Source organism: Aotus nancymaae, unplaced genomic scaffold (genome assembly GCF_030222135.1).
Source record: "Aotus nancymaae isolate 86718 unplaced genomic scaffold, 86718_ANA_hifiasm-v0.15.2.pri h1tg000002l, whole genome shotgun sequence".
In the NCBI taxonomy this organism is placed as follows: domain Eukaryota; kingdom Metazoa; phylum Chordata; class Mammalia; order Primates; family Aotidae; genus Aotus; species Aotus nancymaae.
This window is the reverse complement of record NW_026988413.1, coordinates 21,998,304-22,024,772: the sequence shown is the minus strand read 5'-3', so window position 1 is coordinate 22,024,772 and position 26,469 is coordinate 21,998,304. Positions and strand designations below refer to the sequence as shown.

The 26,469-nt window shown below is 48.6% G+C and overlaps 1 protein-coding gene across 2 annotated transcripts; it reads left to right on the top strand.

Annotated features, from left to right (window-relative positions):
• Nucleotides 1–904: 904 nt before the first annotated feature.
• Nucleotides 905–26,064, top strand: STRA8 (stimulated by retinoic acid 8). Of its 2 annotated transcripts, XM_064361690.1 has the most exons (9): nucleotides 905–970; nucleotides 7,586–7,783; nucleotides 9,735–9,810; nucleotides 10,280–10,364; nucleotides 12,241–12,498; nucleotides 13,386–13,671; nucleotides 18,499–18,572; nucleotides 22,069–22,180; nucleotides 25,826–26,064. In XM_064361690.1, the coding sequence occupies exons 2-9, from the start codon at nucleotides 7,592–7,594 to the stop codon at nucleotides 25,898–25,900; spliced, it is 1,158 nt and encodes a 385-aa protein (XP_064217760.1). In that variant the 5' UTR covers nucleotides 905–970; nucleotides 7,586–7,591; the 3' UTR covers nucleotides 25,901–26,064. The 2 variants fall into 2 exon arrangements, with proteins under 2 accessions (XP_064217760.1, XP_012321123.3); XM_012465700.3 differs by lacking the exon at nucleotides 905–970 and having other exon boundaries at nucleotides 7,592–7,783; nucleotides 12,256–12,282; nucleotides 25,826–25,900.
• Nucleotides 26,065–26,469: the final 405 nt, after the last annotated feature.

The following is a 26,469-nucleotide window of genomic DNA, read 5'->3' as shown; positions in this document are numbered from 1 at the left end:
GCGGAGCCATGCTTCGTGCACCGTGCACCGTGCACCGGCCCTGAGCCAGGCACTTCAAGGGGCTTAGTCCTGTATCTGCTCACCAAATGTGCAGGGCCTCGCTGGTACCCCCACCAGTGTCAACCAAATGCAGTGGGATCATGAGCATCACGAAATATTTCAGGATATAAGGACACAAGCAAAAGGAAGCCTAAAGATGAGAGTACATCTATATTTGGGGAGGAAAAATGAATTTTTTTTTTTCCAAACTGAAAGAATACCTACTTCCTACTGCCCAGAGTGAAACCTTTTTCTCTCTTATTCTTGATATTTTAATCTGAGATAATAAAGGTCCCTTCTCTGCACCCAGTTTTCTCCCCATCCTCTATTTCTTCTTGCCTTATTTAAAATGTCATCTCCCTCTCTCCCTTGTATGCGTCTATTTCCTTCACGCCATTTTCTCATGTTTTCACTTGAGACAGCGAGCCTGGTATTCTGATGCCTTTTTCTAAGGGGTTTTCCCTAACCCTCAGGACATCCCTATGAGCTGGTGGCATTGCCCCATTTGAGGGATGAGAAAACTGGGGTTCAATGCCAAGGAAGTGGAACCAGCTGGAGGACATCTACTTAGTCCTCCCAAGACATATGCAGGCTGTGTGGAGCCCCCGAGCTGATGACTGACGTGGGAGTCCCCTCCCTGACCCCTTGCGACCTGCGAGGTAAGAGGCAGCCCCGCCCCTCCCTCTTCTCTCTCCGCCCTTTTCTGTCGCCTTCAGACAACTTGTTACACTGTTTCTTCCACTGCTCACAAGCCCATTGGCCCGCCACGGCGCATCCCCATTGGCTGTGGCAGTGGGGGACAGGGCCGTGATTGGTCCCCAACCCTGTATCGAGGTGCCAATTTCAGACAAGAGCCGCGATCCCCACTCCGGCGCGCGAGGCCGGGTGACTGCTGTCCCAGGAGTGGGGACGTTGTGTGCACAGTCGGCGCGTAAGTATCCTTTGAATGCTCCTCTTCAGGAAGGAGCCCTTGGGCATATGAGTGTTTGTGTAGACGCGAATGAATTCAACGCCGTGGAGCCAAACAGGTGAACTTTTAGTGCTGAGTTCACAGGAGGCTTTGTATCCGTCATCGTGGCTACCTACATTTTTGAGAATGATTCTGGATTATTACTATTATTACTATTTTTGAGATGGAGTTTTGCTCTTGTTGCCCAGGCTGGAGTGCAATGGCACTATCTCTGCTCATTGCAACCTCCGCCTCCCAGATTCAAGCGATTCTCCTGCATCAGCCTCCAGGAATTACAGGCGCGTGCCACCACGCCCGGCTAACTTTTTGTATGTTTAGTAGAGACCGGGTTTCGCTATGTTGGCCAGGCTGGCCTTGAACTCCTGACCTCAGGTGATCCACCTGCCTCGGCCTCCCACAGTGCTGGAATTACAGGCATGAGCCACCGCACCTGGCCAATTCTGGATTATTTTTACATAATCTGATATAGATAGAGAATCAAAGGAAGCTGCTTGTGAGTTGCGGTACATTATCCAGTGTATTATATTGTTTGCCTGGGGCTTGCTAATGAGAGTGGATCACACTCAAATATTTTGTGGATTGACGCTTAAAAATGAACATTTCTCTGAAACGTGGAGAAGGTGAGGGCATTTTTTAAAAGTTTAGCCTGGGGAGTTTGTTAAATGTCAACTCTGAGTGGATATTAAACAGTTTCAATAGGAAAACATGTAGTAATGAAAGTATGCTCTGCTTTATAGATTAGAATTAATAAAAATATATCATGTAACAGTGTTAATCCTCACAAAATTCCCTTTTAGAAGAAGGTATCAATGAAGTTGCCTTCTAACTTTGTTAGACTGAAAGGTTATGTTTGGCAAGCCCATCTCATGAACAAGACTGAATGCAGAAATAAGTTTTGGTTTTGTTTGTTTGATGTTTGTTTGTTTTTAGACAGAATCTTACTCTGTCACCCAGGCTGGAGTGCAGCAGCACGATCTCAGCTCACTGCAACCTCTGCTTCCCAGGTTCAAATGATCCTCCCACCTCAGGCTTCTGGGTGGGCTGGGACTACAGGCACACCATATCCGGATAATTTTTGTATTTTTTTGTAGAGATGGGGTTTGGCCATGTCGCCCAGGCTCCTCTCAAACTCTTGAGACCAAGTGATCTGCCTGCCTCAGCCTCCCAAAGTGCTAGGATTACAGGCAAGAGCCACCACACCTGGGCGGCAGTAAGTTTTGAAAAGGGGAAATTATGTTAGAGCTATGGCCATTCTGAAATGCCTAGTATTATTTTGGGCCCCAGTTTCCTGTATAATAAATGGGCTTTGCACAGAGAAAATGTTCAGTAAACATTTGTTTATAAACATAAGGAAGTGCCCAAATTCCTTAAGACACAGCTTCTCACACTGTTTGTCCTATACCCCACTTCTATTGATTATGAGTGGCTTTTTTTCTCTCCAGATAGTCATAGAATCATGACCACAACCTTTTAAAAGTGAAAACATTCAGACTATAATCTAGTTAAAGAATTTTTACCTCCTTTATGCAGATAAAGAAATTAAAGCCAGACATGGTAGCTCATGCCTATAATCCCAGCACTTTGGGAGGCCAAGGTGGGAGGATCACTTGAGCCCAGGAGTTCAAGACCAACCTGGGCAACATAGCGAGACCCTGTCTGTACAGAAAAATTTAGCCAGGTCCAATGGTGCATGCCTGCAGTCCCAGCTACTCAGAAGGATGAGGTGGGAGACTCAGAAGGATGAGGTGGGAGGATCACTTGAGCCTAGGAATTCAAGGCTGCAATGAGCCATGAGATTGCCACTGCACTCCAGCCTGAGCAACTGAGTGAGACCCGATCTCAAAAGAAAGAGAGAAAGAAAAAGAAAAAAAAAAAAAAGAAATTAAGAACTAGAGGCCAGAGGTGGTGGCTCATGCTTGTAATCCCAACATTTTAGGAGGCTGGGGGGGAGGTTCACTTGAGCCTAGGCATTCAAAACCAGCCCGGGCAACAGAGTGAGACGCCATCTTTATATATAGATGAACTAGAGAGATTCCTTACCTCATCCAAAGTCACAAGGTCACAAGGTTGGTTAGCCTGAAGCTATGGTTATGACCCAGGTCTCAAGCCAATCCATAACCCAACTTGCCTTTCCCTTTGCCAGCTCATTCCATTTTGACTGTGTCTCTGTATCATCCTTAAGATTAGCTTCCTTTAAACTACTATCTCTGTACTGAGTTCCCTCAATTCTCACTCATTTTAGATGCCCAAACAGTCACATTCACCTCTTCAAGCATGCCCAGTTCCCCAAGTCAGGATAGGATATCCACCCTCTAGACCCTGTATAATCTTCACCTACCTTTCTTAATTAGCAATTGACCAACATGACCTTGAAAGAACTTTTGTAGGCTTCTCAAATGCATTGCCTCTCACTGTACATCTTGCCAAGAACTGAATTCCTGAGGGAGTGAATGCTTAGGATGCAGAGAGGTCTTTTGAGTTAGGGTGGAACTAAGATGTTATTTTCCCTCCACCCACCAAGCTTTTCTCTTAATCTTCATTTTCCTCTAGCTCATTCAACCCAGTGTCTCTGCCCATCCCCACGCTGGGGAGATTTTTGTCTTAGTAGTCCAGGCTAAGCCAACCCTTTCTTGGGGGTTAAGTTCATCATTTAAGTCTACACATGGTACCGCTTCCTGAGAGGGATACAACTGATGCTTGACACACAGGACCTGACCAAAGATTTTTCTAAGTTGTTGCCAGAACATGACTGAGTTAGAAACCAGTGTGGCCTGGGACTGGGAAGCTCATTAAAGAAAGTGGGACTTAAACTGGGAATTGAAGGGCAAGTTGGCTCCAGATCCATAGAGACTGCAGACAGGGGCAGAGAGAGATGGCGTTATAGGTGGAAGGAGAGGCAATGGGTCACAGAATAACTATTGGTGAGCAGAGGAGCAAACCATTCTTTTTTTAAAGAATAGGCCGGGCGCGGTGGCTCAAGCCTGTAATCCCAGCACTTTGGGAGGCCGAGGCGGGTGGATCACGAGGTCAAGAGATCGAGACCATCCTGGTCAACATGGTGAAACCCCGTCTCTACTAATACAAAAAATTAGCTGGGCACGGTGGCGCGTGCCTGTAATCCCAGCTACTCAGGAGGCTGAGGCGGGAGAATTGCCTGAACCCAGGAGGCGGAGGTTGCGGTGAGCCGAGATCGCGCCATTGCACTCCAGCCTGGGTATCAGGAGCGAAACTCCGTCTCAAAAAAAAAAAAAAAAAAAAAAAAAAAAAAGAATAAAAGTGACATAAAGGGGAAACTGGGAGATTCTGAGTCTTCGAGGCTATTAAAATGCAGTTCCAGACCCTAAGGATGAGCATTTCAGACTATTTTCTCTACATTGCTATAATTCCTTACACTGCTGGGAGCAGCTTCTCTGATATACTTTGCAACTGCAGAGGGCTTTTAGGAGAGAAGAGTTTTGGTTTTAAATAAAAGATCACTTCCTGATCTCATTTTTACAATAGTTAGTTCCCCTTTCACAGTCTGTTTCATTCCCCCTTCCTAGCCAAACAGCTAACCTTGGAATAAGGCTGGGGGTCCTGCCCTCCTCTCCACATCCTAGACAGTGATTCTGAGGACTTCTTCCAGGAGAGCCAGTCCTTCACTCAAATCACAGGTGCCTACGGGACAGACCAAAGTGTATTATTAAATTAAAAAAGAGCTCCATCTAAAAAAGATCTACCTAAGACTCTGTCAGGGCCACAGAGAAGAAAAGATTCCAAGTCAATCGAAATAATTTGGAAAGAATGCCTTGTGGGGATCATAGCACAGTGGTTTCTGGTAGTGAGCAGGAGGCAGGATCTGGAGGGAGGACACTGAAAATCATTCACGGTCTAATTAAGAGTAACATCACGGGGCGCGGTGGCTCACGCCTGTAATCCCAGTGCTTTGGGAGGCCAAGGCAGGCGGATCAAGACCATCCTGGCCAACATGGGGAAACTCCATCTCTACTAAAAATACCAAAAATTAGCTGGGCGTGGTGGCATGTGCCTGTAGTCCCAGCTACTTGGGAGATTGAGGCAGGAGAATTGCTTGAACCCAGGAGGCGGAGGCTGCAGTGAGCCGAGATTGTGCCACTGCACTTCAGCCTGGGCGACAGAATGAGACTCCGTCTCAAAAAACAAAAAAAGTAACATCTCCAGGGCTTGATTCTGCCCTTAAAACGCAATAGGAGGGTCATCTCTCATCTTCCCTGCAGTTTGTCCCCTCCCTGAGCCAAGGGGGGGTGGAAATTTCCCCCAGCTCCTGACCAGGGAGTACAGGGGTGGGTGGGCGGGGGGCAGGGAAGATGGAGGCTGTGGTTCCAGGCAGCTTGGCCAGCATGCTCTGGGGCTGTCCCCACCCCTAGTGGTGAGCAGTCCTGGTGGCTCCTAGAAGCAACTGGTGGGAAGCCTGCCCCCTATGGGGGAGGCAGAGGACTGCATCTTTGCCCAGGCTGAAACTGTCCACACAGCCGTCCAGCAATTTCAGGCAGAGTGTGTTTGGGCAGAACTTTGTGAGGATACCCAAACTATCAGCACTGGCATTGGGAGAGCTCCAGATTCCCTACAAGCCCAGAGGCTTTTCGTGTTAGTATCCCGACACTATGAGAGAGTTTGAGGTCCTGGGAGGACCCTGGTATTTTTAAACCTCTGTTCATCTAGAACGGTGATTCCCACCTGCTTCCCTTTTTATGTATGCTCACCTAAATCCCCTGGCGTGCAGGCACATCTGTTGCTCCTTAACTTAAACAAGTAAAAACAATAAACAAAAAATCCTCCGTTCTTCTGTTCAAAAGGTTCTCATTTTCCCTGGGCAGTTCAAAATCATCAGTTTCACTTTGCTTCCTACTAAAGATTACTTAGTGTCTGGAAATTGAAGATCATGAAGGCACAGGCTCTAATCTAACATAACCCTGGAGCAAGGCTTGAGGGGCCTCTGCAGATTCATGTTGTTTTCCCTTGGAAGATACCACAGTGTAACTCCTGGTAACAGATGTGACACAGACTTGCAGGGACCAGCACGGGCAACCAGAGCATTACTGTTCCCATCTTCCTGCCCCGTTCCAAGAAGCAAAACAAGGGCAAGTCGATATACTAGGGAAGACCAGATTATTGATGAGAAATTGTTTTTTTGACCTAAAAAGTGTTTTAAAAATCCCACATTGCCTGATTGGGTTTATCATCTCATTGGCCTGTTTTCCCTAGTAAAGCATAGTGGGAAAGGTTTCTTCTATCCCCCTTCCCCATAATCCCTCAACGGAGATTCTGTTTCCAGCTGCTGCCAGCCGCGGTGATGCTTGACACACAAATCAAGAGCTAGTGGTGGCTCTCAAATTGTGAAAGTATAAGAATCACCTGGTGAGCTGCGTGCTGGGTTCCGATCCAATGTTTTCAAGGCAGGGCCTAGCCATGTATATTTTCAACAGTCTCCCCAGGTGACTCTAACATACCTCAAAATTAACAAACTTGGCGGAGGTCATGTATTGTCTCTGTCCAGCAGGACTGAGCTCAGGGGGAAGTGGACCCAGTAGAAACATCTCACTGTAATTCATCAGAACCCCAGCACTGAGCACTTAATGGGGGCCAGGCTTTGTGTTATGCCCTGAGGGTACAGAAGTGATGAAGTTGAAGCCTCCCTGTTCAAAGGGCAGGCAGGCTAGTGGAGAGCAGCTCTCTGAGTAGCGGGGTGAGGCCTGATGGAAGGGTCTATGGCTCAGGTAAGAGGCCCTGGCCACTTATTAAAACAATTACGTGTCAGTCCCAGGATCACCTCCCCTAGAGAAGGGCTTCTGACTTGTAAGCTCAGATGTAACAAAGAAGGACACAGTGATCATTTCCAGAACCCTCTAGAGGCAGATAAGGCAAAATGGCTTTCGTTTCTCTGTGGTTGGGTGACGTCTTGCTTGCACAGGTGATAGAGTGAATTTTCTTGTTTTCCTTGTTTTTTCCTTGAGGTGTATCACAGAAAAATTCATGAGTCTAAAGTGTACCCCTTGAAGGATTTTTTTTCTCATATGCATACACCTGTGTAACCACATCTAAGAGGGGACATTCTTAAGGGAGAAAAGACCTCACAGCGGGGACAAGTAACTGTTCAGCTTTGAGCAGTCTGTAAAGCCTGAGATCTCAGGGTAGAGCTGTTCTCCTTGGCCATGCTTAAAATTAACCCCTGAAATTAACAAGTGTCTGGTGAGTACCCGCAATGTGTTGGAACCTTCTGAGGTAAGTCCCAGGGCCCCTCAACTCTTAAGCCCAACATGGGTGGTCTGCAATTTTAGGAGCTGAGTTTCAATAACAGATTTTGTGTTGACCCTGTATAATCTCCACCTACCCTTCTTAATTAGTGGATGACCGACATCACCTTCAAAGGGCTTTTGTAAGTTTCTCAAATGCATTGCCTCTCACTGGAAATCTTGCCAAGAACTGAATTCAGGAGGGAGTGAATTTGGGGCCTTTACTTGGGAGGGGTCCCTTCTTTCTGCCTGCCACAATTTGTCTTCCTTTTCCTTTAATATTGTATTTTTATTATCTAGGGCAAAACATAATATTACATTACAGCTTATAATGGCGACCCCCGAAGAAAGCAGCAACCCCCATGAGAGAGCGACACCCCAGCTGCCAGCACAGCTGCAGGAGCTTGAGCCTCGGGTGGCCCGGAGACGCCTGTCCCAGGCCCGCCACCGAGCCACCCTGGCGGCACTCTTTGACAGTCTCAGGAAGATAGTGTACTCTCAGTCTGATCTCACAGCCTCAAAGGTATGGGGACCTGGATAAGGAGAGGGGACATTTCCATGGGGGAGGAGACGTTTCCATGTGTGGAGAGATTGTGCTGCAAGGCAGGGATTGGCTTGGAGCTGCCACTTCTGCTGGGGTAGCAACAAATGCCCTAGACACGGCAATTTATAAACAACAGAAGGTTATGGCTCCCGGTTCTGGAGCCTGTGAAGTCCAAGACAAAGATGCCATCAGATTGGGTGTCTGGTGAGGGCATGCTGTCAGGTGCATAGACAGGGCTGTCTTGCTGTGTCCTCACATGGTAGAAAGACAAACAGACTCCCTCAGGACTCTTTTAGAAGGGGATCAATCACCTTAATCACCTCCCAAAAGGCCCCACCTCTTAATACTATCATATTGGGGATTGAGTCTCAACATACTAAATATTGGGGGGACACACACATTCAGACCACGGCAGCTGGAGAAGCATCTTTCCACCCTACAAACAAGCCGAAGATTCTGGAAGTCACTCAGCCCCTGGTTCCAAGTCCTTGCTGACCCAAGAGCATCAACATGAGCCCTGGGCCTGGGGAGTGTCGAAGGAGCCTGTAGTCCTCTGTGTTGTCATGCAGCTGCGGTTCCCTTCCCCTTCGCTTTGGGCTGGCAGTACACTGTGATTCCAGCTTCCCTCAAGTCTCCTTTTAAGTCACCCACCAGAATCCCTGGAATCTAGAATGTCAAATCCCAGGCTGTTCTGCCCCCAGCTGCTTTGGGGTCCCCTCCCATGCCCACCCCACATTCTGGCCACATCTCGCTGCAGCAGTTCCCTGAGCCAGGCTGCCTCTCATGGCCTCTGTGTCTCTGCTCATACGGTTAGCTCTGCCTTTGGGATTCTGTGCACACTTCAAAGCTAGGCTTGACTCACTCTGCTCAGCTGCGCCACTCCATGGAATCTTCTGGACCCCTCCAGTTGAACTAGTCCCTCCTCCTTGTACATTTCCACAGCCCTTTGCTTCTACCCCTTGTTAGTAATTACTTAGTTCTATCTTGTGTTATCAGGGGTTGTTTCCATGCTTGTCTTCCGTGTCAGAGGTTGGCACTCCAAGAGCAGAGACTGTCTTAGGTACTCTGTATCCCTGGGACTTAGCACACAGTTTTGCCCTTGTACATGCCCAAGGGATGCATGCAGCCCCTGACAGATGTAGGTGGTCGGCCTAATGAACATTTAGCATTGCTTGTTTTTGAATAATCTTGCTGTTACCATTTTGACTTTAATAATGTTACATACAGGAAGAAAGGAGGGAAGAAGGAAGGAAGACAGAGAAGGAGGGAAAGAGGAAGGAAGGGTGGGAAGGAAGAGAGGGAGGGAGGAAAGGAGGGAGGAAGGAAAATGGAGGGGAGGGAGGGGAGGGGGAGGAGGAGGAGGGGAAGGAAGGGAGGGAGGGAATTAAGGAAGGGAGGGAGGGAGAGAAGAAGGGAAAGAGGGAAATTTGCAGTTGAGGTTGATAGCATTTGATAAGTTTTTAGATCATCTGGAGTATATGCACTTAGCAAATAAACATAGTGGGAGATTAGGACATTTAATATTAACTAGCCCCTTGCACACTGTTACAACTGAGCTGAGGTCTAGCTCTGTGCCTTGTGCAAGCCTGACATTCATGCAGACCATGCCTCTTCCATCACTCCTTATTCCACCTTCAGGCTGCCTCCATAGTTGTTTGCCTTTCTACAGCACTAGCAACTTGCTGAACAAAGCTTAACTCTTTCCAAATACTTTGGCATTTTGGTGAGAACCCATTTCTAGGCTACAAATAAAACTTCCTGCCTTCCATGCATCAGAACAAACTTCCTATTCTTTTTACTGACAAAGTTAAGGGATGTAACTTTGCATCTGAGGGAGCGTGGCCTCAGCCCTGGGAAGGAATTCCTGGGTCCACAAAACCAGTCTCTGCAGTGAGAGGCTGATTTTAACATTGTCTCTGTCTCTCCTCAGTGGCAGGTTCTGAATAAGGTAAAGAGTCATATTCCGGAACTGGAGCAAACCCTGGATAATCTGCTGAAGCTCAAAGGTAATGGATTTCTACTTGCCAATCCCATCTCCCTCCCTGGAGAAAACTGGTCCAGTTTTTCTATTGAAAACAGAGACTGGGTTACAATGAATTAACGAATATTTATTGAGGGCCTGCTGTGTGCCAGGCACTGTGCTTGGACCAATGTTGAGGGTCCCTCTCCTTAGGGAGCCTGCAGTCCAGCAGGACCGGCTGGAGTCACCAGGCCAGGTGACTTTCATGAGTTCCCTACTGGGGTACTGCTGAAGGCACCTGATCTCATCTTCAGAGGCCAGAGAAAAAGTGGGCTGGTGCTTGTCCAAGTCTCTCCCCTCATACCTAGAAGGAGAAACTGAGCTCTGGTCTCCCTAATGCTGACCCTGGAGAGCTCAGAGTCCCACCCATGGCCCACCTGGGCCAGAAGGGTGGGAAAGACTCAACAGAGGCCTGACTTTTCCCTTTGTGTTCCTGGCTTTGAACTCCCCAATAGCATCCTTCAACTTGGAGGATGGGCATGCAAACAGCTTAGAGGAGGTCAAGAAAGAATATGCCAGCATGTATTCTGGAAATGACAGGTAAGACACCACAAGCCCCAGGAAGCTGGGGACCTGCTGTGTTCTGACACCCATCAGTGCTGTCTGGTAGCAACTCACCCTTCCCCTCCAGCCTGCAGGACCATCGGGGCTGCTGTTCATCATTCATAACGGGCATATACTGGAGACCATTCCTTTCTCTTTTGTTCTAGTAACATACATTCAATTTTTTCCCAGTTTTAAAAATGATCCATGATCATTACAGAAGATGCAGAAAATACACAAAAGCCTGAAAATATATATTATCTCAGAACTTAAAGAAAATCAATGTTAATTTTCAAGAAAATCCATTGTTTTTTTAATGTTGCACATTATTCTTTAGAGAAATAAGGCCATAGTGTTTATATTATATTAAAGCTTTTTCTATATGTATTTTTTAAAGCCACAACTAATGGTTTTCTTGAAGGATACATATGAAAATAAGGAAAATACAAATCTCAGTCTATATTGCAAGCCTCCTGGGAACCTAAGAGAAGCTAAATTAGACTTCAGCAAGGAAAAGAAAACATGGTACACCCAGATGTCACAAATGCTGAAAGGGGAATATTATGTCACATTCACACTTTGAAGGAGAGACTGATTTGAGAAATGTACTTTTATGATCTCATGGTTCTTTGCTTTTGTTTTGTTTTTTTGAGACAGAGTCTTGCTCTGTCGCCCAGCCTGGAGTCCAGTGGCATGATCTCAGCTTACTGCAACCTCCACCTCCCGGGTTCAAGTGATTCTCTTGCCTCAGCCTCCTGAGTAGCTGGAATTATAGGCACCTGCCACCACACCCGGCTAGTTTTTGTATTTTTAGTAGAGGTGGGGTTTCACCATGTTGGTCAAGCTGGTCTCAAACTCCTGACTTCAAGTGATCTACTCGCCTCAGACTCCCAAAGTGTTGGGATTACAGGCGTAAGCCATTGTGGCTGGCCGAGCGTGCTTTAACTCAACATGGTACCTTGGGGATTATTCTTGTAAGTATGAAGAGATCCTGGGTGCAAGGCCTGACTTTTCCAAATGGTGTCCTATTGTTTCATTCTCTTCAAGGTGTCTTTTGAAGAGCAGAATTTGCAGGTTTTAATGAGTCCAATTTATCCTTTTTTAAATAGATTGAGCTTTTGGTTTAAACCTAAGTATGTCATTTTTTGGTGGTATTGTAAATGATGCTTTTTAAAATTTCAATTTCCAATTGTTCATTGCTACTATACAGCAATATTATTGATTTTTATATTCTGACATTGTCTCCTGCAACCTTGCTAAATTCCCTTCTTTTTTCCAATGACATGTTTGTAGATTGAGATTTTTCTACACAGATAATCACACCATCTACAAATAAAGACAGATTTGTTTTTTATGCTCCGATCTATATTCCTTTTATTTCTTTTGCTTGCCTTACTGGACTGGCTAGAACCTCCAGAACAATTTTGAATAGAAGTAGTGAGAGTGGACAGCCTCATCTTATTCCTGATCGAGAGGGGAAACTATCTTTTGCCATTAAGCACAATGTTAGCGGTAGGTTTTTTGGAGATACCCTTTATCAGGTTAACAAAGCTGCCTTTTATTCCTAGTTTGCTGAGAGTTTTTATCATGCATGGATGTTGATTTTGTTAGATGCTTTTTCTGCATCTATTGAGGTTTTTCTTCTGGAGTCTGTTGATCCAGTGAATTGCAGTGATTGATTTTCAAATGTTGAACCAGTTATCTTGCATTCCTAGGAAAAAGCTCATTTGGTCATGATGTATACACCTACACACACACACACACACACACACACACACACGCGCGTATACTTGCTAAAGTTGCTAAGAATTTCTTGTCCATGTTTACGAGGGATACGAGGCTATAGTTGTCTTGTTTCTGTTTTCTCTCCCAGCCTGCTCTCAAACAGTGTTCCTCAGAATGGTTCCTCCCCTTGGTACCCAACTGAGGCAGTCAGGAAGGATGCTGAGGAGGAGGAAGATGAGGAAGAGGAATACCAAGAAGAGGAGGAGGAGGAAGAAGAGGAGGAGGAGGAAGAAGAGGAGGAAGAGGAGGAGGAGGAGGAGGAGGAGGAGAAAGAGGAGAAAGAGGAGAAAAAAGTGCTCTTATACTCTCCAGGCACTTTGTCGCCTGACCTCATGGAATTTGAACGGTGTGAACCGGGTGGGGTGGCTTTGTGCACCCATGGAGCTCCCTCCCATGGGGAAGGGGACAGAGGCTCCGGCTGGGGTATGCTGCAGCTGCACACCACAGCTGGAGTGCATGGTTAGACCAGGCCCTGAATCACATACCCTCCAGGATTTTCACATGGGAGGGGCTCAGAGACAGGACTGGCAGAGACGCTAGAGAAATAGTCTCTAAGCTACATTATCATAGCTTATCATATAGTGTTTTTACTTAGACTGGGTGTTTATTTGGGGTGCCTTGTGGGGGGCATAGCTGATGGTGATTATGAGGGATAACCCCTCTCTCCCCCAAAACACATATCCCACAAGTCCGCACTGGTCTTATAGTAGGAAAGACGGCGAATGGCTGGCTCAGATGTCCCTTGCCACTGCCTCCTCCACAGACTCAAGACTCCTCAGCAGCCACATTGGCGTCCAGAAGAGTTGGCTTAATAGCAGGAGGCTCTCTCCACAGCCCAGCCTGACTTACGGGCTGAAGGTTAAATCTGGAGTCCTATCATACTAGAGATTCATGGGTTCAGAGTGTTAAAGAATATTCCCTTAGGATGAGAGCTGAGGCAGCTACGCCTCGTATCTTCTCTATGACACGGCTTCATGGGGCAGGGACTGGGAGAACTTGGGGAGGGAACCCAAAGCCCAAGGCTATGTCATTCATGGTCCTCAAGAAGGCTGCTGCTCTCCAAGGGCTAGGGGCGTGCAGAGTCAGAGAAGGCTAAGCCCCAGGTGAGTCGAGGCGCCTTGGCCAGGCCTGTGTGCTGGGGTCCACGCCATGAACTGAATCCCCAGGAGACGGAGCTTCAGACGGTTCGAGAGGGAGCTTCAGGGTTGCAAGACGGCGCCGCTTCTGTTCCAGGTATCTCAACTTTTACAAACAGACGATGGATCTTCTGACTGGCAGTGGGATCATCTCCCCGCAGGACGTGGCGCTGCCCATCGTCTCTGCGGCCATCTCCCACCTTTGGCAGAACCTCTCGGAGGAGGGGAAGGCCAGCCTCCGGCAGGCCTGGGCGCAGAAGCACCGTGACCCGGCGAGCCTGGCGGGGGCCTGCCGCGGGGCGGCCTGTGCTGAGGGCAGCGTGAAGGACAGCGGCGTGGACAGCCAGGGGGCCAGCTGCTCGCTGGTCTCCACGCCCGAGGAGGTGAGCAAGCCCGCCGGGGTGGCGTGGATAGGGCGCAGGAATCACCCTCGCCCTCGCCCGGGGACGCCAGGCCTTTGCATTTCGCAAGTGGGAGGTGCAGTTTGCCTTCTGGCTCCCAAGGTAGGTTTCTGATTTTCCCAATAATCCCCGGGCCGCGGAACAGCATTTCTTTTTCTGCGGTTAGTTTCCTGGCCTTGCCCTGGGATGGCAGAAGAGAAGGCGTGGGAGGTTGTCTCAGTTGGGATTCTTTGGGCTGCTAGGGCCTGGATTATGAAACCATGAAGAAATGCACTCCTCACACCCAGGAGGTCCGAGGCAGGTGGAGGCGCTCACTGTGTCCCCGTGGATTCAGGCCTCCCTTGGCTCTGCTCGGCTTCTCATCTTTCCCTCCCCTCCCCACCTCCCCCGGCCCCTGTGGCTGTGGAATGGCAGCCAGAGCAATCGAACTGTCATTCTTCCTCCTTTACATCCGGTTAAGACAAAGATTTCCTACGAAATCCCTTTCTTAAGGGTTAAGGAAGAACTTTTCCAGAACAGCTCCTCCCCTCTCATTGGCCAGAACTGGCCAAATTGCCAGCCTGCTGAGCCAATGAGTGGCCATAGAGAGGATCACACTTAGACCAATCAGGCCCAGCCCTTGAAAGGCGGCCGGTTCCCACCCCAAAGAGCACTGGGGCCCCTCCGTGAAGGGGAGGGCGCCACAGCTGCCACTGCAAATGCATTTCTCAGGGTTCAGTCCGCTAGTCAGAACGGCCGTGGCCATGGTCTGCAAAGCAGGTAGCATCTGAGGTCGCCCAGCACGGAGATAAAAGTGGGCCCACAGCTGGTCTTTGAGAATGAGGAGGGGCTCAGATCTCTGCTCTACCACACGGCCCAGGCTGCGCTGGCTCCTCTAGCCCAGGGGCAGACGATTCGCTCTCTGCACACGCTTGTGCTTAGTGGACATTTAGCATCCATGGTTTCCTCCTGACACGTGCCACCCCCTTGACCTGACTTTCCATATGCTTCTCAGTCTGGGCGCCTTTGAGAAGACAACATGCTGGTTTCCCAATGTCTCTCTGTGGCGACTTAGAGCCAGAGAGCCTCCCATTGTCTCTGACCCTGGGGTTACAGCCCTGGAATGCCCCCATTTTTTTTGGAAGCTTCCTCCAGGCCCAAGCCTGGAGAACAACAGAGATGTCACCCATTCCTGTCCTTCCAGTTTGCAGGCCTAGCCAGCAGCGTGACTTGCCTAGAACACCCAGTTCCCACGTCAGTGACTGTATCTCTCTCATCACACATTTTTTCATGTCACTCTGCCCTTTGGTCACCTGTTGATGGTCAACCCCCCATTATCTTCCCTGATGCTTCGCAACTGAATCACCTGTGGAGTTTCTTAAAAGTCAGGCGCCTGGCCAGGCACGGTGGCTCATGCCTGTAATCCCAGCACTTTGGGAAGCCAAGCAAGGTAGGAGCATTGCTTGACCCCAGGAGTCTGAGACCAGCCTGGGCAACATAGTGAGACTGCACCTTTACTAAAAATTTTAAAGAGTAGAGAGGTGTGGTGGCATATACCTGTAGTCCCAGCTACTCAGGAGGCTGAGGCAGGAGGATTCTTTGAGCCCAGGAGGTCAGGGCTGCAGTGAGCTATGGTCGTGTTACTGCACTCCAGCCTGGGCAACAGAGCAAGACTTTATCTCACACACACAAAAAGTCAGGTGCTGGGCTGCTATTCCAGACCCACTGAATCAGAGCCTCTGAGGGTGGAGCCTCAGGATCTGCATTTTTAACAAGCTTTCCTGGTGGCTGGTGCAGTGGGTCCTATTGAAGGAAACTCCTGGTGCCGATGAGCAATGGTCTACCAGCTACTACCTTGGTCCCTTCCCCGACCTCCACGCATTGGTCCACCAGACTGTGGCTTCTGATCTCGTTTTCCTCTGATGTTGGGTCCACCATGAGAAGATGTGCATTCTGGTCCATGATAGTTCAAGAAGGGCCAGATGATTAGGACCTCGCGCCCAAGGCATGTATGAAAGGCCAGCCAAGCAGATGTGTTTACAGCCCCAAAGTGCGAAGCCCTGGAGTCTCACACGAAGAAAACGAATAGAAAACACAGTCATGGGCTGCAAGAAGATGTTTTGGGCAACAACAGACCACATAGACAATGGTAGTCCCATAGATGATAATGGAGCACATATGGAAATCTGATATATGACACTTGATATTCACATTGCAGATCAAGTAGAGGGAAACGATATTCAGTAATGGAACTTGGATTTGGGGTTTTCCATATGCAAAAATATATATAAATAAATACATGGACCAGGCACGGAATCACGTCTGTAATTCCAGCACCCTGGGAGGCTGAGGCAGGTGGACCACCTGAGGTCAGGAGTTTGAGACCAGCCTGGCCAACATCGTGAAACCCAGTCTCTAACTAAAAATACAAAAATTAGCCAAGCATGGTGGCGAATGCCTGTAATCCCAGCTACTCAGGAGGCTGAGGCAGGAGAATTGCTTGAACCTGGGAGGCGGAAGTTTCAGTGAGCTCAGATCGCGCCGTTGCACTCCAGCCTGGGTGACAAGAGTGAAACTCCATCTCAAATAAGTAAATAAATAAATGTGTATGTGCCATCTAGGTTTGCATAAGTATACTCTGTGATGTTCACATGACAAAACTGCCTAAGGATACATTTCTCAGAACCTATCCCTATCAGTAAGTGATTCATGACAGTATCTACCAAATGCCTGAGTAATTCTGTCAAATTTGACTGTGCCAGCATGAACACTTCCTCAGGAAGAACACATCCAAAGAGAAAACAACCAGAATCTGATGTCTCCAAATCATGGAAACAGCTTTTCTGGGTTTTTCAGGGAAGCCTATGGGCTAATGATATTCCTTGGATATTAAAGGAAGCTGGCAGCAGATTCCCTCTGCTGTGCCCAGAAGCAGGGCTCTGCATGCACCGCTGTGCCCAGATTTAGGCCAGGCCAGGGCTAGGTGATAAGGTAGGCAGAACAGAGAACTCCCATGCCCGAGGCAGGGACAAAACCACAGTTACTCCTGCTGTGCAGTGTAACCGCTGCAGCCCCTGGTCCACCTGGAGAGGTTCTGCAGCAGAACTGCTATGTTAGAGGCCAGCAGCAGGGTCTGATGGGCTTGGGAGGCACTGGACTGCTCCATTTCAGTTCAGAGAGAAGCTGCCGTGTGGGTGTGGTGGCACTCTGGAAAGGCTGCAGAGCCTAGCCTGGGGTCCCCTCTCAGGCTGGCCTGGGAGGGGATTTGCACAGGTGAGTATGATGTGTGGCCAGTGACTTTGGTGGGCTGATTGCTTAAGGAAGGAATTTCAGTTCTGGGTCCCTGTTCCAGGCCTGCCAGGGAGGAACATGAAACTGATGGGCTTCAGGGCTGATGGACCCTGGATCACAGGCCTTTCTGTGGCCCCTTTCCAGACCCTCTTTGAAATGACCAAAGAGATATCAAGTAGAAGGATAAAAGAAAATGTCCAGAAAACTAGGAGCAGGGCCAGAGTCCCAAGAGATTCAGTTCCAGGGAAGGAAATTGAAAGAAGACAGAAAGGGCAGACACCAATCTTTTTGGAAGAGCTGTGTCTCACAGGGAGGGGAGAGGAGAGGACAGACCCTGGCAGAACCTGCCAGTACCTGCCAACTCAGGGTCAGAGGACTTCCTCTCCTCTCCGAGGGGTGACTACCAGCGTAAAGGGAATGTCAGTTACAGCAAAGCATGTCCAGTTAAATTTTTAATACAAAATCGTCCCATGCACTATTTGGAACATTCTTATACTAAAAATTATCCATTCTTTATCTGAAATTCAAAACATAACTTGGCATTTCCTATTTGTATTTGCTAAATCTGGCAGTCAAGTAAGTGTAAATCATGTTTCTGTAACATATTTAATATTCTTTAACAAATTAGGGGAAAGCAGAATGAAAACCTGTCTATAGGGCAAGATTCCAAATTGGAAATATATATATTATTTTATATTCCAAATTGGAAATATATGATATTATATACCTAGGGAAGTGACTGGAGAGAATTAGATCAGTGTGGCAACAATGGATATCTGGGTGGGTTTGTTTCTCAGTGATTCTGATTTTCTTGATCTGTTTCTATTTCCTAAAATTTCCACAATGAACATGTATGTGTCTTATAAAGCAGATAATGTTTAATTATGTGCCAGGTAGGTCTGTTATAAAGCAGATAATGTTCAGATGTAACCAGATATATCACGTACATTATCTTACTTAATTCTTGGAATGGCCCTATGAGTAGACACTGATGTGATTCCTGTTCTATAGAGGAGGATTTGTGAGAGGAAGTAACTTGTCCCAGGTCACACAGCTAGCAAGGAGCAGGGCTGGGAGCTGGCCTGCCTGCAGCCTAACCCAGAACCTTTCTGACCTTCTGGATGCAGCTGCCCTGGCATGAGACTGCTAGACTGTGGACCCTGGGCTCCAATAATCTGTCCGCCTTGGGAGGTTTTGATGAGCTTTTTCTCAGTGGTAAACTGAGGTTCTGGTAATTGCATCTCACACCTGAGCTTCTACCTTCTTTGGCAAGAGAAGTCACAATCCCCAGTTCTTTCTGTCCCTCTCTGCCACCTCAAGGGTTGGCAGTTTGTCCTGTGCATTCTAGAGTTTAGCATTCACCCCCGAGGAAGAACACCGAGCAGAGACCCTGGGTGTGGGCCCCAGCTCTGACATGCATGCCCTCTGGGGTGTGGTGTAAAGCAAGAGCCTTTCCACTCATCTCTCCCCCAGCAGCCCAGGGCAAGTGTGAAATTGTCAAGTTATTTCCCATGCATGAAGTGCTGCGCTTTCTTTCAGATCCTTTTTGAAGATGCCTTTGATGTGGCAAGTTTCCTGGACAAAAATGAGGTTCCAAGTACATCTAGCTCCAGGTGAGGAAGAGGGTGTGAGATAGCATGCATCCATGTGTGGATGGGTGTGAGACTGTGTGTGTGTGGGGGGGTGAGTTTGCATGTGCATGAATGTGATTAGTCTGTCGGTCTGAGAGTGTGTGTGTATGTACTCCTGCTGGGGTGTTCCAGAGACTCTCCTCTGCAGCCTCTAGATGGGTGTTGTATTAGTCCATTCTCACACTGCTATAAAGAACTACCTGAGACTGGGTAATTTATAAAGAGAGGTTTAAGTGACTCACAGTTCCAAAGTCTGTACAAGAGGCATGGCTGGGGAGGCCTCAGGAAACTTACAATCATGGCACAAGGCAAAGGAGAAACCTGTATATCCTCACATGGTGACAGGAGAGAGAGAGAGTGAAGGGGGAAGTGCTACACACTTTTCAAACAAGCAGATCTTGTGAGAATTCTGTCATGAGAATAGCCAGGGGGACACCCACCCCCATGGTTCAATCACCCCTCACCAGGCCCCTCCTTCAACACGTGGGGATTATAATTCCACAGGAGATTTGAGTGGGGACACAGAGCCAAACCCGGATCAGGTGCCTAATTCAGTGGGTGTTCTTAGGGATCCGCTTTTTTTTCTGTGATTGGAAGTGAGCTGGCCCTAGGATTGTGTTATTGCCCTGGGGATGACATTATCTGTGGCGTCTTCAGAGTAGAAAATTCACACACATTATCTTACTTAATTCTTGGAAGGGCCCTATGAGCAGACACTGATGTGATTCCTGTTCTATAGAGGAGGATTTAGGAGAGGAAGGAAGTAACTTGTCCCAGGTCACACAGCTAGCAAGGAGCAGGGCTGGGAGCTGGCCTGCCTGCAGCCTAACCCAGAATCTTTCTGACCCTCTGGATGCAGCTGCCCTGGCATGAGACTGCTAGACTGTGGACCCTGGACTCCAGTAATCTGTCCACCTTGGGAGGTTTGAAGAGCTTTTTCTCAGTGGTAAACTGAGGTTCTGGTAATTGCATCTCACACATGAGCTCCTACCTTCTTTAGCAAGAGGAGTCACATCCTGGTGCAGGGCTGGGACACACCAGGTTGTCAGCTGCAGGTTGTGCATCTGTTCTCTTTGCACCCTATTCCCAGTGTGTGTTAGCCCTACTGACCTCTGCTGAGGGCTGCTATATCCCTGCCTTAAGTCCATTAATACTAAATGCCATAGACCGGGTGGCTTATAAACAACAGAAATGTATTTCTCACAGTTCTGGGGGTTGGGGAGTCCATGATCAAGGTCCCCGCAGAGTCAGAGCCTCATTTTTTCACAGAGGGCACCTTCTGGATAAAACCTCACATGGTAAAGAGGCAAGAAATCTCTCTGGAGCCTGTTTCTTTATTTTTAATTTTTTTTTTAAGATGGAGTCTCACTCTGTCACCCAGGCTGGAGTGTAGTGGCACAATCTAGGCTCACTGCAACCTCTGCCTCATAGGTTCAAGCGATTCTCCTGACTCAGCTTCCCGAGCAGCTGGGATTACAGGCACACGCCACCATGCTCAGCTAATTTTTGTATTTTTAGTAGAGACAGGGTTTTGCCGTGTTGGCCAGGCTGGTCTCAAACTCCTGACCTCAGGTGATCCAACCTGCCTCGGCCTCCCACAGTGCTAGGGTTACAGGTGTGAGCCACAGTGCCTGGCTCTGGGGCCTGTTTTATCACATCACAAGGGGCCCACCTTCATGCGTTAATCCATGATCTCCCAGAGGCCCTTCCTCCTAACACCATCACTTTGGGAGTTAGGTTTCAGCATATGAATTTTGGAAGAACACAAACTTTCAGTCTGTAGCACCCAGGGCAGCTTGCGGGCAGGTTCTCCCAGCCAATCTGGAAGGAGAAGGCAGGGAGGGGGCTCTGGGACACAGAGAATAAGGGCCAACATGCAAACAGGCCTGGGCCCTGAGTTGAGGGGACTCCCGGATAGGAATGGATAGAAAGGAGGGGAGAAAAGGATAGCTGACCCCATGAAGTGGGAAGACACAAAAGAGGATGTGAAAAGATTTTAAAACAATTAGTAACTTGACTAACCATGTCCCAAAGGAGTGTTTTCTGAAAGAGAAATCATTTAGGACTGAAATTCCCTTGCTGCTTTGCTTGAAAAAGCTGTGGTCTTAGGGCCTGAAGGCACAGGTTCTTCAGATATCTGTGCTGCTGTCATGGCAAAAAGAATCCTGGACATTTCATTTTTCTGCCTTGGGAGTGAGAGTGACATATCATATCCTTGTGATCCCAGTGAATATCCCTATTGTCCTTTCAAGGGGAGCCTGGCCTATGGGTGCCTGTGAGGCCTTGGGGCCACAGCTGTCCCTAGTAACCCAGCTGGCCTTTCAGCAGAGCTTCAGGCAAACCATACGTCAGCATTTTGGCTCCATTTTCCCTGTTCCATCCAGGCCTAGATGGACTTAGGGAGAAGTGGGGTTGACAGAGGAGGGCTTTGTCCTCTCCAAATCGACCTTCCAGAGTGACTCAAGCGCTTCTCAGCTGTGAGTGCGGTTACATTTGCTGCAATTGGCTGGAAGAGACATTCCTGTTTCTGTGCTCAGCTTGGGCTGCAAAGACAACCATGGAGAAGCTGCCAGCCTGTCCTTGCCAAGCAATATTCAGAACTCCTGCCCTGCTGATGGAACAGGAAAACAACCTATTAAAAATGTCCTACTTTCCCTAGAAAAGTCAGGGGTTGCTGCCAGGGGGTTCCTAAGCTGACTGCAGGACCTTATCCCGGGAGGAAGTGAGGGCTGCCTACTAACTTACAGAAAGTGAGTGCCAGCTGTCCCATAGATGCAAGTCTCTGTGCTCTAAGGAGCCCTCTGAAGCAGGGACCACACTGCAGGGCCCTGGCTCTTAGCAGGCATCCCTAAATGTTGCACGAGCCCCCACCACCTTTCCAAAAGGCTAAGCTGTCTCATCATCTTCCGAAGCCCCGCAGCTTTTCAAGGATTTTAATATCTGCTTCCAAACTGTGCTGCTTATGGTGACATAAGCTCGAGTCACACAGGGGGCTTCTCCCCCTGTTCCAGGCAGGCAGGAGGAAAAGAGCCTGCACAACAGGCCTCCTTTCTGCACCAGGGCTTGAGTTCCAAGTTAGACCCTCAGAGCAGAGGCAACTCAGGGGACTGAACTCAAGATGCGCCATGTGCTCCAGAGCTGCCTCAGCAGCCACAGTGGAACCAGAACCGTGGGGCATTCTGCAGGAGGTTGACTGAGGGACAGAGGAACTCTTGTTCCCTTGTTCCAGAAGCCACAGCTCAGAACACTAAATTGGGGCACAGGAGCCAGTCTCACCACAGTCTCAATTTTCCAGAGGATTCCAGACATGATATGTGAGCAGAGGCAACACAAACCTTTCAAGGACGGGTCTGGGCTGTCTGAGAATTTACAAGTGCTTGGTTCACATTGTAACACAAATCTTTCAGGCGAGGGGGAGGCAGAGTTGAAAGATCAGGATCCTGAATATTTGTTTTCTCTTCTTCCTTTCTGTTGTCAGTTCAGTGCTTGCCAGCTCCAACCCAGAAAACCCAGATGAAAAGTTTCAGCTCTATATGCAGATTATCGACTTTTTAAAAGGCCTTGGCTGTGCAAACACTCAAGTAAAACAGGTAGGACAGAGTAGAGGGCTGTGGTACCTCTGCCCACCTCCCTTAGATAGCAAAAAGGGCTCCTATGGACAGCCCTCACCTGACCTCACCCCAATCATACCATGAGGGGCCACTGGGGGCAGGGACACTCTTTCATTCTCTCTGGCTTGCTCCATGGATGGTCACCTTCAGCCTGATGCATCCTGTAGAATGAATGGAAGATTTCCAGGGAACCAGGAAAGACAGAGCAGTGTCCTCTAGGGCAGAGTTCCCCAACCCCTAGGCCACAGACCAGTACACATCCATGGCTGCTAGGAACAGGGCTGCACAGCAGAAGGTAAGCATGACCACCTGAGCTCCACCTCCTATCAGATCGGCGGCGGCATTAGATTCTCATAGGAACACAGACCCATAGTGAACTGCTCATGCAAAGGGTCTAGGTTACGCACTCCTTATGAGAATCTAACTAGTGTCTGATGATCAAGGTGGAACGGTTTCATCCTGAAACCATCCCTCCTCTATGGAAAAATCGTCTTCCATGAAACTGGTTCCTGGTGCCATAAAGGTTGGGAAGCAGTGCTCTAGGGCAGCCCTGGACTTGGAACATTTTGAAGCAGGGACCAGATCCCAGGGACCTGACTCTCAGCAGGCATTCATAAATGTTCAGTGTGTGAACCCGTGACACTCTTCCAAAACGCTGGGCTGTTTCATCATCTTCTGTAATCTTCATCGTCTTCAGTAATATTTGCTGTCAGCTTTTGAAGGATATTAATGTCTGTTTCCAAATTGTTCCACCTAGGGTGCCATGAGTAGTGGGAGTCTTGGTTAGAGGGACCATTTCTGGAAGCTTTTGTCAGAGAAGGGGGGTTACGCCTGAGCCGCCAAGGGGACAGGCCCTTTCAGATTTATAGCCAGGGATTTGTCTTTACTAATTTAGGAAAAATACAACTATTTCAAAGGTAAGCTATAATAATAGCAAATGTTTGTCTAAACATAGTCAGGACACCTGTTCAATACTTAGTCCTCTTCCAACTAAGTCTTCATTTCCCTCTGCTGGGACCACAGCGAATCCTCACGTGGAGTAAGAGCCTGTCCCTGCAGTTTGCTTTCCCCTTCCCACCAATCCTTGGGTGACTGTCCCCTGGAGCAGCTTTCCCCTCTTTCTCTCAGATACAGTTAAATTAGCCTATCTTACCAAGACTTTGAGAATAGACAAAAAGGACAATCTTTGCTTTCCCTCCTTCTCCACCTATGGTAGACAACATAATAAGCAGGGATTCTAGCATCCATCCAAAGCAAAGTTGTGGCTGGGCACAGTGGCTCTCGCCGGCGGGCTGAGGTGGGCAGATCACTTGAGCCCAGGATTTCAAGACCAGTCTGGACAACATGGCAAAACCTCATCATTACAAAAAATACAAAAATGAGGCCGGGGGCGGTGGCTCACTCCTATAATCCCAGCACTTTGGGAGGCCGAGGCGGGTGGATCATGAGGTCAAGAGATTGAGACCATCCTGGCCAACATGGTGAAACCCCGTCTCTACTAAAAATACAAAAATTAGCTGGGCATGGTGGCGCGCGCCTGTAGTCCCAGCTACTCGGGAGGCTGAGGCAGGAGAATTGCTTGAACCCGGGAGGCGGAGGTTGTAGTGAGCCAAGATCGTGCCATTGCACTCCAGCCTGGGTAACAAGAGCGAAACTCCGTCTCAAAAAAAAAAAAAAGAACCAGGTGGCACGCCTGTAGTCCCAGCTACTCTGGAGGCTGAGTGGGAGGATCGTTTGAGGCCACAAGGTGGAGGTTACAGTGAGCTGAGATCACGCCACTGTACTCCAGCCTGGGCAACAGAGTGAGACTCTCTCAAAACAACAACAACAAAAGAAAGCAAAGATGCCAAACTTCAGTACTCCTAGAGACCTGATGCCTCAGTGCTGCAAGAGCAGGCCCAGGCATCGGCATTTTGAATGACCTGTCCAAGTGGCTCTGGGGCAGGAGGACTCAGGCTTTGATAGACTCTGGTGTAAACAGAAAAGTTTCATTCTCTTCTCAACCTCTGCTATTGTCTTCCCACTAAACAAAGGGCCCACATGATTTGCCCAGAGACTGTGGTCCCACCTCCCTGGCACTCTTGACCCCTATTTCCCTGTCTCTATCAGGAGAGCATGGTGAACGGGAACTGCTTCTCCAGGACAGGAAAGGCTCAGTGTGTGGAGGTCGGCCCCACTATCAGGATGTTGCCCTTGGGACCAGGTCCCACAGTCATTAGATGGTTGACTGGGGTCAGGGGTGCCGCCTGGGCCCATGGGGATCAACCCTGATCTGCAGGGCTGCCAAGTTACAGGGGTCATTTTCTGCTGGGATGGAGAGAAGCAGGAAGAGAAAAACCCCAGGAACATACTTTTAGGGAACCAGGTCATGGAGAGTCCTGAGGGGTTGGCTGGGATCACTGTTTACAGTGTCCCTTTAAGGACTGAGAAACCCTTGCTAAGCAAACAGTGCTGCCTCTATTTTTTTACCCAGGCTAGCGTGCAGTCATGGCATGATCTTGGCTCACTGCAATCTCTACCTCCTGGGTTCAAGCGATTCTTGTGCCTCAGCCTCCAGGATAGCTGGGATTAGAGGTGCACATCACCACACTTAGCTAATTTTTTTTTTGTATTTTTAGTACAAACGAGGTTTCGTCATGTTGGCCAGGCTGGTCTTGAACTCCTAACCTCAGGTGATCTGCCTGCCTTGCCCTCCCTAAGTGCTGGGATTACAGGATCTCCCAAGTGCTGGGATCTCCAGGAGTTGGGCAGGGAGGGTCTTTGTGCTCAGGGGCAGCCTGAACTCCCGCTGGTAAGAGAGGAATGCAGGAACTCAGGCTGGCCACCCCTAGTGGCTCACCAAGCCAGCTGCGTGAGAAAGAAGAAATGCAGATTTTCAGAGGGGCCTGCACATAGTAGGTCCTCAAGCAATATGTGCCAGTGCTAGCCAGCATGAGCCACCATGCCCAGCTGCAGTGTTGCTGCTTAAAAAAGAATCATTTCCTAATAGATAACCTATGTACATGGCATAAAATTTACAAGTTACCAAAAGATATACAATGGATACTTAGTCTTCTCTCTCCCTTGCTTCCTACCCCATACCTTCCCCCAGAGGCAACTGTGGTGACCAGTTTCTTGTGCACTCATCCAAACATACACTGCAGATACTTATATTCTTTCAAACACAAATAGTAGCCTATGATACACATTGCTTTCTTTGCACTTTGCCCTTTGTAAATAGTACCTCCCATAGATAGAGCGCTGTCTCATTATTTTTGTTGGAAACCAGCTGCATGGTGTTTCACTGGTGGGAGCGCCGCGGTGCAGTGCACTGTCTTCTATGGATGAACACTTGGGTAAAGCCTTACGACATCCTCTGCCTCTCTTATGGGACCCTGGAAATCCCCAGGATTAAAAAGAAGCCAGCTCTGCTCTATCTTTTCTGGAGGTCATAGAGTGATGAGGACAGTGAAATGGAAATGGTACCTTCCCACTTAGAAGGAAGTGGGACGCTGGAGATGAAAATGCAGCTGAAGAGATGTAGGGTGGAGTCTGGGGGCTGGACACACCAGAGCTGCAGGAGCCCTCCTGTCTGCCTGGGGCCCGAGACCTACAGATGAAAAGTGAACCTCTTGTGTCTTGCAGGAAGCATCCTTTCCTGTTGATGAAGAGACGATCATGTTGCAGTGCACGGAGACCTTTGATGATGAAGATTTGTAATGCAGAAGCGGGGCTGGGACGGGAGGGACTGAATGAGGTGGGCAGTTCCCAGGGTTGAATGCTGGCAGCTAAGGTTGCACGTGCCTTGGCCTCCAGGACTCTTTGGAGTGGGTTGTTCCAGAAGCATTTTGATGATTTTCTAATTATTATAATGTATAAGAGAAACATGGCCTCGTGTTGGTCTCTCGGGGCTGTTTGGCATAAAGGGCTGGCCTGCTGCTATCGTGCTCCTATTAAGGAGGTACGAAGTACAGCTGGGGCCCAGGCCACAGGCCTTTCAAGGAGGACGGGCAGGGTCTGTCCTTGGAGGTGACATAACGCCAGGTACTTTCAGCATGTCCTGGGCACAGGGCATTGCCCTGATGGGTTCTAGAGAGTTCCAGAGCCCACCTGTTTATCCTGCACACTCTGAGAGCCAGGGGCAGTGCCGACCTCAACCCTGTGCTGCAGGACGGCTGGTGGAACCAGATGTATCTGCTGCTCCTGGTAATAAAGTCACCTGAATGGGAGCTGCAGTGAGGTCCCAGGCTTTTTCTGAGGGCTTTCTGTGAGGCTTCTGCGCAAAGGGT

Bases quoted from the DNA above. Each gene is read 5' to 3' on its own strand.
- STRA8 (XM_064361690.1), top strand. From the start codon at position 7,592: ATGGCGACCCCCGAAGAAAGCAGCAACCCCCATGAGAGAGCGACACCC. The intron at 9,811-10,279 runs GTAATGGATTTC...ACTCCCCAATAG, and splicing joins TAATCTGCTGAAGCTCAAAG to CATCCTTCAACTTGGAGGAT. The intron at 18,573-22,068 runs GTGAGGAAGAGG...TTCTGTTGTCAG, and splicing joins CCAAGTACATCTAGCTCCAG to TTCAGTGCTTGCCAGCTCCA.